Source organism: Musca domestica, unplaced genomic scaffold, assembly GCF_030504385.1.
Source record: "Musca domestica strain aabys unplaced genomic scaffold, Musca_domestica.polishedcontigs.V.1.1 3, whole genome shotgun sequence".
Classification (NCBI taxonomy): Eukaryota; Metazoa; Arthropoda; class Insecta; order Diptera; family Muscidae; genus Musca; species Musca domestica.
This window is the reverse complement of record NW_026712299.1, coordinates 24,627,394-24,645,283: the sequence shown is the minus strand read 5'-3', so window position 1 is coordinate 24,645,283 and position 17,890 is coordinate 24,627,394. Positions and strand designations below refer to the sequence as shown.

The 17,890-nt window shown below is 35.3% G+C and overlaps 1 protein-coding gene across 1 annotated transcript; it reads right to left on the bottom strand.

Annotated features, from left to right (window-relative positions):
- Positions 1–11,055: 11,055 nt before the first annotated feature.
- LOC131800456 (solute carrier family 12 member 9-like) lies at positions 11,056–15,233 on the bottom strand. The gene is made up of 6 exons (XM_059124659.1): positions 14,990–15,233; positions 14,539–14,927; positions 14,285–14,476; positions 13,930–14,215; positions 13,731–13,864; positions 11,056–12,037 (listed from the first exon to the last, which is right to left on the bottom strand). The coding sequence occupies exons 1-6, from the start codon at positions 15,128–15,130 to the stop codon at positions 11,839–11,841; spliced, it is 1,341 nt and encodes a 446-aa protein (XP_058980642.1). The 5' UTR covers positions 15,131–15,233; the 3' UTR covers positions 11,056–11,838.
- Positions 15,234–17,890: the final 2,657 nt, after the last annotated feature.

Here is a 17,890-nt window from a genome sequence, read left to right as displayed (position 1 = left end):
TTCAAAACAATAAATACATACACAAAATTGACAGAAGTCGGGCAAACATAGAAAACAATTATAATCAGGTGGTAGCTCTAACTTACCTTATTATTGTTCGATGCCACTATGTGGTGTAGGGTATAAATATGTTATTTAAGTTATAGTCAACACAGACACATCTTGTTTTAATATTTTGCAATTCAGCCATAAAATGCCAATTAAAAATCAAAGTACCATAACCATATTTTGGTCTAAACACCATCGATCCTTTTTAAGGTTTTCTCCATGTACTATTAACTCCATCCGAACTTATATAGAATAATTCTACAGATGATGTTGCTACTTATTTCAATTTAATACAATGTGTTTTCAGTTTGTTTATTACTTCAGTACTTATCTCAATGAAATACTATTTACAAAACACTCTAAATCGTTTTGTCACCAGACAATTCGTTCCGCTCTTTGATCTTTTTTTCAGATTTAACAATGATTTCCATGAAATTAGGTCACAGTTCATTCAATGGGCTACCAACTCAAGAAACAATGTCTCAACATGTTACGACCTCATTAAGATAAGACACTGCCACCAATGGCTTGAGGATAATCATCATCATCAAGGTTGACACAACACCCGAAGACGGAGAAGAAAAGAAGTCATAAATGTCAAATGAATCTTTGATCGTTCAATATTTATGTGATGACTACTTATGATACGCAATTGCCCAATAGATATATGCGTAGACAAATATCAAGGACACACATAACATCCTTTACACTGTATTGTTTCCCTATCGTATGTAGTACCTTTTTATGTCACCTACCTGTAGGACTGTTAACACTTACCTTTTGACCTTTTTAACCAGAAGTTAATGATTCTTAGCAGCGGGATTAAAAGCACGTACGAACGCACAGCAACAACAAGGACGCTTTATGTCATATCATCCACAATGAAGATGTTTGTCCTTAATTTTGGACATCTTACTGTTTTGAGAATTTATATTATTATTATCCGTGGGCCGATATGACAACTATTGCAATTAGGAATTGCTAGATAAATAGCGGTAAAAACAAAAGAATGATAGCCGGCTGCCATAGCGGATTGCTGATATCAGCGCGAGCTAAATACTTTTCTGATAATGGAATGTCTATCTAAAGTGGTGTCATACACATCACACCTTTCATGCACTTCTGGCTGGTGCGTGCAGATGTCAGAAAGACAAATATCAACTTAGTTTTAAACATTATTTTAATTTAAAAACAAGTAAGCAAAGGCTACAGTCGAGCGGGGCCGACCGTTGAATACCCTACAACACTATAAACACTAGAAACCATACAGTTTATATAGGCGAAATACTCGACAGAATTCCACAAGATATTGTGACAAATAATAAAAGAAAACCATCAGGTTTCGTTCTCTAATTTTCGAATAATAGCAACTTAAACGAATTTGCTCATTTCCAATTTATTGGTAGATGTTGCACGTAAATGGACTTCCTACATCTGGAAACAATATTTCCCAAAGACCTATAATCTCTCAGAAGTGGCAAAAAGATTAACATTTATTATTGGTTTTTGACTAAAACGCTTCTATATAAGATACTGACATTTTACTATATTCTTCAACGAAATCAGCCTTAACGAAATAGTCAGAATTGCGTCTTTCCTGTATTTGTGAATTCTCCAAAAAGTCACTGGAATGGATATTTTCGTATTTTGTCTACAAAATTTGGCAAACTATTTCACACATTGAATATTTTTGGATGGCCATCCAAAACTATTTGGCTTTTGCAATGTCCGGTAACCTCCATTCAAATTCGCGTGAGGATCGGGCGATATTTACGACTTCCTGACAATTTTTCAGTTTTTTTGTCCATTTCAACCCCTAAATATATGGCGATTATCTCCAAAAAGAGTAGGCTTCTATTCTGACCCTCATCTTATCCCCATGCAAAATTTCGTAAGGATCGGGCCATAAATGCGATCTGTATATGATATCCTGATATCCTAACTACTTAGTAGTGAAAAAAAAATATGAGGAAATTTTACAAAATCAAAAATTTCATCTTTAGAGAGATATTTTTATGCGATTTTTTAGACGTTTTTTGTTTTCTGCAAAGAGGCCATTCTGAATTAATGAGAACTGTCGAAATCAGTTCAGCCGTTCTCGACATATAACAGATCTTTCAAGCATATCTTCTTTGATAGACATATATATCGCACATATTTTGCTAGATATCCGATTTGTTGGATGTTAGCATCAATGTAAAGATCAGAAGTAACCTTGTCATGGCTTAGTGATTTCGCCGGGATTTAAAATATTCGCGGTTTAATGAAAAATGTTGATTTTTTTAACACAAAAGATATGGTCTATTTTACCCGCTAAATATTATCCGATGACCACCGTAATTGGTAGGCTTCTTCCCCGCCCTAAACTCTAGCTACATACGAAATTCCGCGTCGATTGGTCTATAATTGCGACCTGTATAGCTACTGCAAAATCCGATATTTTTTCAGTAATTGGTCCATTTCAACCCCTAAAAATTTGGCGATCATCTCCAAAAGAAATAGGCTTCTATTCTGACCCTAACCCCACCTCCATTTTAAATTTCGTGAAGATCGGACCATAATTGCGACCTGTAGAGTGATTACAAATTAACATGGACAGACGGACAGACGGACGGACGGACATGCATAGCTAGATCGACTCAGCTCGGCGAGCTAGGAAGATCCATATATACTTTCCTATATGGGAAATCAATATTTCGTGGTGTTACATAATTTTTGGCCCAATCAAACTTATAATACCCCCAACACATAGTGTTGTAGGGTATAATAATTACAAATCATCCCAGGCATATTAAGAAATTTCAACCGTTAACTCCAAGTTCTAAAGATCAATAAAATGTTAACTGCAATCTTTTTATACCCTCCACCATACATAGTATGGAGGGTATATTAAGTTCGTCATTCCGTTTGTAACTCATCGAAATAATAATTTTAAACATAACAAAGTACATATATTCTTGATCAGAGTAAAATTCCAAGACAATTTAGACCTGTCCGACCGTCCGTCACACTAGAGTCAAAAAGAATAAATACAGGAAGCTAAATTTTTGCACAGTTCAGTCCTTTGTCTGCAGGCAGGTCAAGTTCATCAATGGTCTATTTCACTCCACCATATCGTATAGACTCCATATAACGGTACCCCCCGATATTCCGTATTTTTATGATTGTAGCCAAATGTTTCAATGGAATTGTCTGATATTCGACACAAGGAGTCCTTTGTGAGTACTTTATTTTCAATGAAATTGTCTGAAACTCCACAAAAGAAGTTGCATCTGCGTACTTTACCACCTGGAAGAGTATTATCTATATAGGTCCACGATATCGTATATCCCACATGTAACGGTACCTCCCTAAATTCGGTATTTTCATGATTTTAGCTATATTTTTCGATGGAATTGCCTAAAAATCCATACTATAAGTTCCTTCTAAGCACTTTATCCCTGGAAGAGAAATGTTTACATAGGTCCACGTAGGCCAACATAAAACGCCGATATTCACTGGAGATTTTTCAAATTTCGTATTTGGGTACTACAACCTAAATGGCGTATGCAGACCCACGTCTTCGTATAGCCTTCATATAACGGTACCTCCCAATATTCGGTATTTTGATGATTTTAGCGACATTATTCACCGGAGTTGTTTCAATTTGCATGTTTAGAGTTCGTAATGGGAACTACAGTATATGTCAGAAAATTGTCTATGCAGGTATAGGCCCCATATATCAATACCTCCCTATATTCGGTATTTTGACGATTTAAGGTGCAATTTTAGCCGACATTGTTTGTTTCGTATTTAAAGGTCCTAATAGGTAATACAGCCTGTGACAGAAAATTGTCTATGCAGCTCCACGTCTTCGTATAGCCCCGATATAACGGTACCTCCCTATATCTGGTATTTAGCTACATTATTCACCGGATTTTTCCAAGTTTCGTATTTGAATATTATAATGGCTTATGACAAAACTTCGTATAGACCCCTATATAACGGCTATATTCGGTATTTTTAAGATTTTAACAGAATTATTAACCGTTTTTATGAAAATTACTTCCAACTTGTGGAGGGTATTCAAAGTTCGAATGCAGTAAATTCGGCCGGTTCCCATATAACGGTACCTTCTAGACGTGGAATTTTGAGCTCGAAATGGATACAATTTCCTATGACAGAAAATTGCCTGAGCAGATCAAGGTCTTCATATGGCCTGTCTGTCTGTCCGTCTGTCTGTTGAAATCACGATACAGCCCACATTATTTGACGTAGAGCGCCAAAATTTAGCAGAGCAATTTGTATTGTGTCTAGGATGGTTGGTATTGAAAATGAGATATATCGGTCCACGTTTTGGAATTGTAAACGGTATCTCCCGATATACGGTACTTTGATGATTTATGCCACATTTTTTCACGGATTTGTCTGAAAATTGGTATTTGTAGGTCAAAACGGGTCCCTATACGTGTGGCATAACATTGCATGTATAGGTCCACGTTGTGATATAGCCCCCATATAAAGGTACCTCCCGATATTCGGTATTTTGATTATTTTTGCTACATTTTTTCACGGATTTGTCTAAAAAATGGCATTTGTTGGTAATAATGGGTTCCAGCTCCGGTAGCGAAACATTGCATGTATGGGTCAACGATTTGGTATAGTCCCCATTTAAAGGTATCTCCCAATATTCGGTATTTTGATGATTTTTGATACATTTTTTCATGGATTTGTCTGAAAATTGGTAGTTGTAGATCATAATGGGTCCCAGTTCGTGTGGCGAGTCATTGTAATTATAGGTCCACGTTTTGGTATAGCACCCATATAACGGTACCTCCCGATATTCGGTAATTTGATGATTTTTGCCACATTTTTTCACGTATTTGTCTGAAAATTGGTATTTGTAGCTCATAATGGGTTATAGCTCCGTTGGCGAAACATTGCATGTGTAGGTCCACGATTTGGTTTAGCCCCCATATAAGGATACCTCCCGATATTCGGCATTTTAATGGTTTTTGCCACATTTCTTCTAATGTTTCCTTTACCTTAAGGTGGAGGGTATTAAAGTTTGGCGCGACCGAACTTAATGCTTTTTTACTTGTTATGATGTTAGCTACATTTTTCCACAGAATTATCTCGAGCTTGGCAATCGAAGTTCGTAATAGACAGATGTTTTCTTATAGCTCCACGTAACTGTTGCCATAAAACGGAAAGCGGGAGGTGGGGTTGCAATCGCGCACAGAAACAAAACACATACATTGAAATACAACAACAAGTTTGATCGACTTTTTCTGCTCCCAAGAGCGCTCCCTCTCGAATTCGAGTGAGATTACCGGACGTCTGACTGTAATACCTGATATTCGGAATTTTTAAGTTTTTCGGCATTTTTCAACGGGCGTTTTTAACATTTTCAAGTTTTTTCCAAATGGTGAAGGTATTAAAGGTTCGGCAGGGCCAAACTTAGATTATTTGTCAATATTAGCGAGCCTCTGTTGTGGGCAGTGCTTTTACATATATTTTCCATAAACTGCTTTTTAAAATGCATTTTATCCAGTCTAAACTATTTTATTTTACAAATACCAAATTTTAGCCCAATTCACTACACAATGCCAAGTTTCCAAAATTTTTCTAAAATTTCAAATTGAATTTTCATATCAAACTAGTTTAAAAAGTATCAGTCGGTTTTGCCGACAGATGTATACCCTCAGCCAATGTTCGATTATTTAAATAAATGTTGACATCTGTTATAACTATTTAAATTGTTGATTCTCTATGGAGTAGGTTCAGAAGGAATGGGCCAATATTGTCAATTTTGTATCGGACCTAAATAAACATGGTGACAGGTTTGGTTGGTTACTTCCTTCACTTTATATGAGATACGTGATAATTTTTAGAATCATATCATAAATTCAAATCATACATTCCATATTCATTTCAACGTTTTGTTTTTTTTTTTTTTTTCAAATCTTGAATACTATGTGGGGGAGGTGCCAGAAGAATTAATCCGATCTCTAGCATCTTTATAACAGATCTTTTGTCTTTGTTGTTGTCTATAGCTCCCATATATATTGTTCATCCGGTTTTTTTTTCGTCCTTCGTAATAACTCAGTAATAATAACACCCTGCAACAACGATATACATCTCAGAAATACCTCTGATAAATTTTATCGAGATCGGTTCAGATTTGAATCTTCGTCCGATTTGCATTTTATTGTGCACCAAACGACGACACTTACGACCAAAATGAGTGCAGAAACAAGTATGTCAAACATGGTGAAAATAGGTTCAGATATAGATATAGCTCCCATATGTATTGTCGACTTGTTATATTTGCTCTCCACAGCCATAACATGCACTCCGTAACAGCGATATTCTGGGAAATATATCAAATACAGATCAGAAATACCTTTGCCAAATTTTATCGAGATAGGTTTAGATTTGGATATAGCTCCCATATATATATTTTCCGATAAATTAAACTATAATCATAGTTGGTATGATTTGTTATGTGAAGCACTACTAAATATGCAAATTTTTGTAGGATATCATAAAGTCGGCCCCGACTGACTTTAAGACTTTCTTTGCTGGTTTGTGTTACCGACAAAAATATTTGAAATTAAAATGCTTATAATTTCGTAATTAACGATTTTTAGGCAAATGGAAGTCGGAAACTGTGATAAAAACAATTTCAACTTCTTTGGCATAATTTGAATTACTATACCATAAATTTGACTATTCCTTTTTTGGTTGAATTCTGAAAATGTAATTTTCAACAAAATTCTTCCGGAGAAATATTTGTTTATCAACAATCGACTGGAATCTGTTTCCATCACATAGCTATTTTAATTCCGAGTTCCGAATTACAATGCAAAACGGAAAAGAAAATGTGTGGGCTATTTCGTGGAAATCTTAAGGTTTGTGGGAAGAAATTTCGAATTAAGTCTAAAGTATTCCAATGAATTCTTTCAAAAATAGTAACACAAATACAAATATTAATTTCAAATCCCCCACTAACACAAAAAATTTCAAAGAATTGAACAATGCAAATTTGCCTTAATGCCATTAAATATGACCGGAAAACCACAAACAAACAAATCATGCAATATTGAACTACTTTTTCGCATAAAAGGACATTAAAATTTTGCTAATAATATTTAAAAACCCTATTGTGTATTCACAATATTAGCAAGGATTTTGAAATTTTAATTTTTTAAAAACACATAAAAATTGAACAAAAGAACTAACAATGGAATTGTTCCTTTTGTGATAAACATACAGGGGAGTGAGCTAAGGATGAGAAAGAAATACTATTTTCCTAGTTTTCCTCCGCACAGTTCCCAAATTAGCGCCATCCGTTCTCCTTGCAGAAGGTCCATTGTAAGGCAAATAAAACAATGCACTGACCTAAGGATTAGCATTAGAAGGGCTATTGTTGAATAGAGAGCTAACAACAATTGCAGAAAATGCAATGAAACAATAGAAGAATTGAAAGCAGAACTGAAATGTAGAAAATCAAAAAGTCAAAATTTCAATCAAACACGCCTTGTAAGTAGATGGGCAAGCGTGCATGCAAGCCAGGATCTTTCATTTCAAATGCACTCATCTATTGTCACTGCGTGGACATGGTTGAATTCATGTCTGCCCAACATCAGATTGATGATGACAACCCCCCTACACACAGCAGGTAAAATTGTTCAAACTCTCTCTCTCTCTCTATCTCCCTCTCTCTTTCGCTCTTTTTGCCTTGTATTATATACAGGACAATAAAAATACACTTTTACTTGTAAATGCCGCTAATTAGAATTTTTATGAACTCTGAGAGAATATTTGTGTTCCCATCGCTATAGCTATCTTTTGTCACTATTGTCCATCACATAGAGGGGCGTTTGCCAATGTTTAACTAACCTATAATTATCACTCAAAACTCACTAACCTAATATTATCACTAACCTATAACCTATATTTCACTTCATCTCATTGTCTTGGAATCGTTCTCTTGTTCTTTCATTGTATTGTTTTCACCATTTCGGTAGCCTTCTTCTCTCAGGAGGAGAGAAATAAAGAAACTTTTTATATAAAGCGACATTAGTCGCGTGGCATTATTGACATCATACCATCGATCAAAACGAGAGATCATTGTCATTGTGCCGGCCGGCCGGCGTTTGATGAAGTGCATCATCTGTGCATTGCATTGTTCAGCACCGATGGTTGTTGGTGTTTCTTTTTTTGAAGTTGATCTAGTTTTTGGTGTTTTGCTTTGAGAAAATTGCGTGTGAAATGTACAATCATTTGTATATTTTAGTTATGGTTGGCGTTACAATGTCTGTGTGTGCCAACAATGGAATTCCCTGGAAAATCGTTGCGCATTTGTATTTCCTTTGTCTGAGGGGAAAGTAGTGAATTCATAATTGTGCGGCATTCTTTTTTCTACAAAGATTTAAATAAAACCAGTAAGGAAAAGTCAAAAGTCGGACGGTTTCGACTATATAATACCCTACACCACTATGCATATTTAGTAGAGCTCCCATAGCAAAAGAATTTATTTGTAGTAGATCATACCACCTATCAACATATCACTTCGAGAACGATTATGTTATAAAATATATATCGGAGCCGAGTTCCACAAAATGGAAGCGTACGTTCTGAAATTCAATCCATTTGTGCTGATACTAGCTCTAAATTTAGAAAAGGTATTTCCGAGCTCTATAAGATATCAGGTACCAAATATCATTGTTGTCGAATGCATATTACGAATGTCAGAGATGAAACCTATATATGGGGGCTATAGATATATCTGAACCGATTTTCACTAAATTTCATGTACTTGACCGAATTCGGACAGTCTAAAAGCACAATTAACACGCAATCGGTTGAAGATATATATGGCTATATTCAAATATGAACCGTTCTTGATAACATTTGGCAGATGTGTTTCGGTGCTGTATCTGATACCAAACATCATTCTTGTGGGGTGCATGCTATGAATGTGGGAGACTAAAACACCAAATCGGATGAGCTATAACTATATCTGAACCGATTTTTACCAAATTTGATATACTTGCTTTTAGACTGAATTCGATCGGGTGTGCCGAAATTCAGGACTTTTGGACTGATATTGGTCATTTGGTGCACAATTACCTGAAACCGGTTGAAGATATATATGGTAGCTATATCCAAATCTGAACCGTTCTTGATAAAATTTGGCAGTGGTATTTCTGGGCTGTATCTGAATCTGGTACTAAATATCATTGTTGTCGGGTGCATATCACGAATGTGAGGGACTTTAAACCCCAAGTCGGATAAATTTGAACAGATTATCACCAATTTAAAATTATTATTTCGATCAGGTGCAAACCATACTATATATGGTGGAGGGTATAAAAATTCCAGTTTCTATCATTTTACATTTAACCAAACTGTTCCAAATTTTTTACCATTTATTACAGGTCGCACCCATAGTGCACATTTCAAAAACCACCTTAATGTATCAAACTTACTTTCCAACATTAATTCGTCTCCATAAAGTTCGAATTCTCAAACACCCTTTGATTGATCTATCCTACACTCTATCAGTGACTCTCATTCCAAATTTTAGAATTCTCGCTCATTCCGTTTGTCCGATACAAGGTATTCAACCATCGATTGGTCACTAATTGCGACCAATAGAGCTACCGCAAAATCAAAAAAAAAAATCCTAAATATTTGCGAACATCTCCAACAACAGTTTTATTCTGATCCTTACCCTACGGCTATGCAAGTCTATACTACATGGTGGGTCTTGGACCAATATTTCGAGGTGTTAGAAATTTTGGCCAACTCAACACGTTTTAGCGCTAAAATTGCGCTCTTTCTCTAACTACAAGTCGCTGGAAATAAAATTTATTTTAACATTAAATATCAACAAAATACTGGGTGAGATGAAAAAACTGCAACCAAGTTCAGACTGCTGTCATTTCTAAACCACCCGTCCGACAGCTGTTAAAATTATTCCAGTCACAGCTCATTATTGTGTACAAACATTCGTTGTGCTGCAGTTTGTAAACAAACAAAATGATCGTGTTTACTTGCCAAAGAGGTCAGCTGAAAATGTGCACCTTCGGTTGGCCACCAGAGCTCAAGCGCCAGCCATGGTCGCTCTCCGCTAGTATTAATCGACCGTGGTATTAAAATAAATGGCGAATATTATCGCGAAAATATTCTGGAGGGTATTTTAAAGCCTAGGGTACGCAAACATTTTTGCCACAGACCTTGGACATTCCAACAGGACTCAGCACCATCGCACTCAGCACGCGCCACCAAAGAATGGTTACAAAATGAGGTTCCTCGCTTCATTTCAAGCGCACAATGGCACGAAAATCTTCGGATACCAATCCGTTGGTATCTGGAGTATTTTTAAAAGCAAGGTTGGCACTAAAAAATACCAAAGTGTCGATGACCTCATGCAAGCGCTTCGCCGGAAATGGGCCAAAATACCGCAGAGCACCATTCGGGCAGCGTGTGACATTGGCCGTTTGAAGGCCAAAGGTGACCAATTCGAACAAATCTAAATTTATTCCAAAATTTGATGCTATTTCCACTATTTTTAGCTTTCTTTCAATAAAATTTTAAAAAAAATGTAAAAATTATGTCTTTCGACTTTGTTGCGGCTTTTTATCTCACCCTGTATGCGTATCAATTTTACCGAAAGAAAAGACACTCATATTTTTTTCTAAAATGTTTATTGTTTTCTTTTTCAAGTTAATGCGTGAAAGTAATATGAAACTTAGTCTTAGACGAAAAATACACATATTTATTTTTAAGGAATTTTTCATGTTCAAAATCACATTAATTCAAACAATTACAGAATATTTAATTTTTCATTATGAACATTTGCGAGTATAACTAAAAAAGTGATATTTTGCGTGTTTAAAATGAGTTCACAACGCATTTAATAAGCCAAAGTGAACAACAAATACAAATAGGTAATAATCACATATGCTTTTCAAAAATCATAAACCAAACAGTCGAATGAACACTAGATTTGTCATGTTAATTCTTTTATTTATGTTTTGAGTGTTTACAGAAACAAAAAACAGTCACACAATAACGTCATGAATGTTGCCAGTTTATTTTTAAATCTAGTGTTAATCAACTGGAATAAATAAAACATTAATGGTTGCATCTTTTGGCTTTCCTTTTAGGTCAGGCACATACTAACGTACTAATTGATGTTTTCAACACAAAAAAAAAGAAAATAAATTGTTCACATTCGCAATAACACAAATTTGTATTGTTACTTAAATGTATATATATATGATGATATTAAAAAGTTGAAATCTCAAATCATTGCAGACTTATTGGAGTTTTGTATATATTTGTGGTTTTTGTTGGGAAGATTTCTTTTATTTGTTTATTTTTTGTGATATGATTATCAATAATATGTGAAATATGTATATACTACTATAAATATGATATCTGTTAACAAATTATAAAAAAAAAATAGATCAAAAATAAAATGTTCTACTTAAACATATGGTGGTGTAGTGTTGCAAAACGATTGTTTTTTCCTAAATTAAAACATTGGTGTAAATATTAATAAATATACAATAATATTTGATATATGTTTGTGTAGATAATAGTAATAATAAAAATGCTGACTTTTGTTTAATACCAATACAAACATTTTAAACATGATATTCTTTACATTTGTTTCTTTGTTGTTTCAGCGAAGATATTTATATTAAATTAAAAGGAAAATAATTATTCTTTAATTTTTTATATATAAATAGTTCGTTTGCAATTGCCACTCCTAAACATTCGTCTATAAAACATTTACAGGGTTGTTGATGTTACCGTACTGACACCATGCACTAAAATGGTAGGCGGCAATTCAGCTGTTAGTTCTGTCAACAATTCCATATAACGGGCACTGATTTCTCGGAAATCCGGAGAATCAATTGGTGGTGGGGCAGCTAAATATATAAACGATAAAGCTGTTTGATCGGAACGTTCCCGTATAATTTGATTTGCTCTGAAAGTAAAAGGTAGGAATAGTGAGATAAATATTAATTTTATGGCACAAGATATATGCTCTGTTCCAGGACCTGGAATAATCTACTAATTCTTACAAGTTTTTTGAGCGTCAACTTTGTTATAACTTGATAAAAAAAATGAAAAATACTACGCATATGTTGTTTAAATATATATTAAGAATCACTTTAAATTTAGGCATGCTGATTCGACGATACGTATAACTTACAGGGTGAGATGAAAAAACTGCAAACAACTTCAGACTGATGTCATTTCTAAGCCACTCGTCCGACAGCTGTTAAAATTATTCCAGATACAGATCATTATATTTTATACAAGCGTACAAAATCATTTTGGTGAGAATTTTCCAGAAAAAAAGTTATTCGTGCTGGAATTTAAGCTTGATAGTGTGATTTATTTATATTTGGCTGGAAACCCACAAGTGGCTATCGTTAGAGCGCTCCAGCATTTAAATGTGAATAAATCGCTCGTTACCGCGTAGCCTGACGTCAAGGAAGTGGACGGAAGAAAACAGCAACATCAGCAGAAATGGTTCGAAAAGTAAAGAAGCGACTTGATCGAAACCCGTGTCGCAGTGGCCAAAAATGGCTCGTGAGCTAAACATATCGCAATATTCCATTCGGCAAATATTGAAAAAAGAGCTCGGGGTAAAGTCATTGAAATTCTAAAAAGTGCAAGAACTTACACCACATCGGAAACAAAATAGACTGAAAAGAGCTAAAGAGTTGCTTCGCTTGGCCGAAATTGGTGAACTGCCGAATTTGGTTTTCTCCGATGAGAAAACATTCGTTGTCCAGCAGTTTGTTAACAAACAAAATTATCGTGTTTACTTGTAAAAGAGATCAGCTGAAAATGTGCAGAACTCAAGCGCCGGCCATGGTGATGGTGTGTGCTGCCATAACAGCCAATGGTCGCTCTCCACTCTTATTAATCGGCCGTGGCATCAGAATAAATGCCGAATATTATTGCGAAAATATTCTGGAGGGTGTATTTAAGCCTTGGGCACGCGACATTCAACAGGACTCAGCACCATCGTACTCAGCACGCGCCGACCAAAAATGTTTACAAAATGAGATTTCTCGCTTCATGTCCAGCGCACAATAACCACCAAAATCTCCGGATACCAATCCGTTGGACTATTGTGTATGGGGTATGTGTCGATCACCTCAAGCAAGCGCTTCGCCGGGAATGGGCCAAAATACCGCAGAACAACATTCGGGCAGCGTGTTGCGGTTTCATTGGCCGTTTGAAGGCCAAAAGTGACCAATTCGAACAAATGTAAACTTATTCTAAAATTTGATGCTATTTTCGACATTTGTTGCTTTCATTCAATATAATTCATAAATTCGTCAATAAAATTGACTTTGTTGCAGTTTTTTATCTCACCCTATAGTTTAGTGTTATTTTTTATGTCAATTCGTTTATACTTAAAAAAACACGAGCGTGAATATCGACCAAACCAAAATATCGACAAAAACCAAATAAGTGACTGACCGGCCCCTACCACAATGGTGAATGTCTGAAATAATGCAGCAACTGCAAGAACCAACATAAGCCACTATGCTATATGTAGATGGCAAACAATGGAACTCCAAAGTGACTAAGTGACAAACTGTGAACTGGAACGGCGAAAAAGAAACTAATGACCCTGTTTTTATTGTAACGCTTCTTACCTTTGCATATACAACAATGAACGATTGAGATTATCTTCTGTAACACTTCCTTCTGTGGCTTCAGCTGATTGTGTAAATTGCTTCAATATACGAGAATGTCGAGTAAATTCAGTATCACGTGCCCATTCTTGAATCTAAAACACACAATATATAAACAGTATTTATAAATTAAATAAGTTAAGATTTATTGTGAGCATACCTCCATTATCTGGGCATTAATTCTCAGTGATTTTAGCGTTTGTTCCAATTTCATGCGTGAGAATATTTCCATTTGTGGCAGGTTTGGATCCTGAGTATCAAATTGTGCCGTTGAATTTGTATCATTGGTTTCACACAAAAATACACGTAATGTCAAATGTTTCCATTTGGCCAACATAATAACAGCCAATTGCATCATAAACAGTGATACAACATCGAAAGGATTTTCAGTTTTAGGATCGAACACATTAATTGGCCATACATCAATATATTTGACATGTTTGCTCCTGCAAAGAGAAAATGTATTTTTTAAAACAAAAAAATTAAATTTACTTTGTTTCAAATTTTCAAATTACTTTGATATAAAATGTTTATCCAGGCGATGGAAATGTCTGCACAAGCATAGATTTTTCTTCATTCGCAAAATATCACTAATGATTTCCACATATTCCGTAACGTCAATATGCTTTTCTTCACCATCACGTCTTATGGGGAAATTTTGCATATCACCCGTGTTGAAGCCATCTGTTTTATAGGGAGATGTTGATCTGAAAAAATACGATTAATCAAATGAGAAATCAATGTTAGTTATGCACACTATTTAACTTACGATTGAAAGAAATCTTTGGGTGCTTCGTTATCATAGAAGCCCAGTACTATGGTGTTTGGCTTCATGGCACCAATGCCGGATAGACGTATCAAATGTTGCACTCCTTCACGCACCGAATTGGCCAGAGTAGTTTCGGCAAAAGCCTTAACACGCATATGATCGACAAACGATAGCCACTGTTTATTATCTTCTATGGTTGCATCATCCAGATCGGTGTGATTACCCACGCGTACGTGTCCAATGATATATAAGCCACTTTTCTTCATATCATTGACAAAGTCTACCAAAGGACAACTGGAACGCGGCGAGGATACCAGCAATAACATTTGTGGACGCCAAAATTTCACATGATCCTTACGTGGATCTAACATTAGCAAATATTTACGGACCTAAGAACAATTTTGAGATATATTACAAATTTATCGTTGGAATTCGGTGTAATATCACATACCTGATGGAACATTAGAGCTTGCGAAATTGAGCCCCATTGAGCCGATTGTGTGGCTGGCGAAAAGAGATGCAGAGCAATAACCAACAGCAAACACAAAATAATACTTGATGAAGCATATATGGGATTGATAACAAACATCATCACCAGTGTACCAATCAAGCCGAACAGACAAGACAATTTAGACCTGTCCGACCGTCCATCACACTAGAGTCAAAAAGAATAAAGACAGGAAGCTAAATTTTTGCACAGTTCAGTCCTTTGTCTGCAGGCAGGTCAAGTTCATCGATGGTCTATATCACTCCACCATATCGTATAGACTCCATATAACGGTACCCCCCGATATTCCGTATTTTTATGATTTTTATGATTGATTTTTCAATGGAATTGTCTGAAATTTGACACAAGGAGTCCTTTGTGAGTACTTTATTTTCAATGAAATTGTCTGAAACTCCACAAAAGGATTTGCTTCTGAGTACTTTACTCCCTGGAAGAGTATTATCTATATAGGTCCACGATATTGTATATCCCCCATGTAACGGTAAATCCCTATATTCGGTATTTTCATGATTTTAGCTTATTTTTCGATGGAATTGTCTAAAAATCCATACTAAAAGTTCCTTCTAAGCACTTTATCCCTGGAAGAGAAATGTTTACATAGGTCCACGTAGGCCAACATAAAACGGTACCTGCCGATATTCACCGGAGATTTTTCAAATTTCGTATTTGGAATTCGTAATGGGTACTACAACCTAAATGGCGTATGCAGACCCACGTCTTCGTATAGCCTCCATATAACGTTACCTCCCAATATTCGGTATTTTGATGATTTTAGCAACATTATTCACCGTAGTTGTTTCAATTTGCATGTTTAGAGTTCGTAATGGGAACTACAGTATATGTCAGAAAATTGTCTATGCAGGTATAGGCCCCATATATCAATACCTCCCTATATTCGGTATTTTGACGATTTAAGGTGCAATTTTAGCCGACATTGTTTGTTTCGTATTTAAAGGTCCTAACATGGTACAATGAAGAGAAGGTAAGTCAACTTTGAAAAAAATGCAAGTATAGAGGTCTACCTGTTTGGCTTGTAATGTCAGAATTACTATCAAAACAATAAAAAATCAAACAACTTGTTGCATTTATTTTGAATAAATAATTTCAAACCGCGAAAAATGAATGAAAGGTCAAAATTTCTTTTCAAAATCATGTTCTATATATCTCTTATGGTTTATTTCGCGACAAAAACTGTAGATTTTGTCGAGGTATACGTTGCAATAAGCATTTTGAAAACACCCAAATTTGAATATTTGCTGAACAATTTTTTATTATTGAAACAATACACACACATAAACAAATGAAGTTGACATATTAAGCCAGAAAAATAAAAAAAAATTGAAATCATATGGTTGTTCTGCCCTACCTTGAATTCATTGTACCCTGGGTCCTAATAGGTAATACAGCCTGTGACAGAAAATTGTCTATGCAGGTCCGATATAACGATATAACGATATAACGGTACCTCCCTATATCTGGTATTTAGCTACATTATTCACTGGATTTTCCAAGTTTCGTATTTGAATATTATAATGGCTTATGACTTCGTATAGATCCCAATATAACGGCTATATTCGGTATTTTTAAGATTTTAACAGTATTATTAACGGTTTTTATGATAATTTTCAAATTCGTTCCAATTTGTGGAGGGTATTCAAAGTTCGAATGCAGTAAATTCGGCCGGGTCCCATATAACGGTACCTTCTAGATTTGGAATTTGGAGCTCGAAATGGATACAATTTCCTATGACAGAACATTGCCTAAGCAGATCAAGGTCTTCGTATGGCCCACACTTAACGGTATCGCCTTATAATGGGCATTTTTCCACAGAATTATCTCGAGCTTGGCAATCGAAGTTCGTAATAGACAGATGTTTTTTTATAGCTCCACATAACTGTTACCATAAAACAGAAAGCGGGACAGAAACAAAACACATACATTGAAATACAACAACAAGTTTCATCGACTTTTTCTGCTCCCAAGAGCGCTCCCTCTCGAATTCGAGTGAGATTACAGGACGTCTGACTGTAACACCTGATATTCAGAATTTTTAAGTTTTTCGACATTTTTCAACGGGCGTTTTTAACATTTTCAAGTTCCTTCCAAATGGTGGAGGATATTAAAGGTTCGGAAGGGCCAAACTTAGATTATTTGTCAATATTAGCGAGCCTCTGTTGTGGGCAGTGCTTTAACATATGTTTTCCATAAACTGCTTTTTTAAATGCATTTTATCCAGTCTAAACTATTTTATTTTACCAATTGCCAAGAACAAATACCAAATTTTAGGCCAATTCACTACACAATGCCAAGTTTCCAAAATTTTTCTAAAATTTCAAATTGAATTTTCATATCAAACTAGTTTAAAAAGTATCAGTCGGTTTGGCCGACAGATGTATACCCTCAGCCAATGTTCGATTATTTAAATAAATGTTGACATCTGTTATAACTATTTAAATTGTTGATTCTCTATGGAGTAGGTTCAGAAGGAATGGGCCAATATTGTCAATTTTGTATCGGACCTAAATAAATATGGTGACAGGTTTGGTTGGTTACTGGTATTAGTTACTAATAATAATTTTTAGAATCATATCATAAATTCAAATCATACATTCCATATTCATTTCAACGTTTTGTTTTTTCAAATCTTGAATACTATGTGGGGGAGGTGCCAGAAGAATTAATCCGATCTCTAGCATCTTTATAACAGATCTTTTGTTGAAGGAAATATTGAGATGTGCCAAGTCTGAATGTAATCGCATGTTAATTTCGCGTTTTATGAGCTTCACGGATATTTAAAATGTTGACCCTTTGTGAGGGAGGTACAAGAAAGAGTGGACCGATATA

Coding starts and splice junctions, on each gene's coding strand:
- LOC131800456 (XM_059124659.1), bottom strand. CDS start 15,130: ATGATGTTTGTTATCAATCCCATATATGCTTCATCAAGTATTATTTTG. Junction 14,928..14,989: donor AAGCTCTAATGTTCCATCAG/GTATGTGATATT, acceptor AATTGTTCTTAG/GTCCGTAAATATTTGCTAAT. Junction 14,477..14,538: donor CCCAAAGATTTCTTTCAATC/GTAAGTTAAATA, acceptor GTATTTTTTCAG/ATCAACATCTCCCTATAAAA.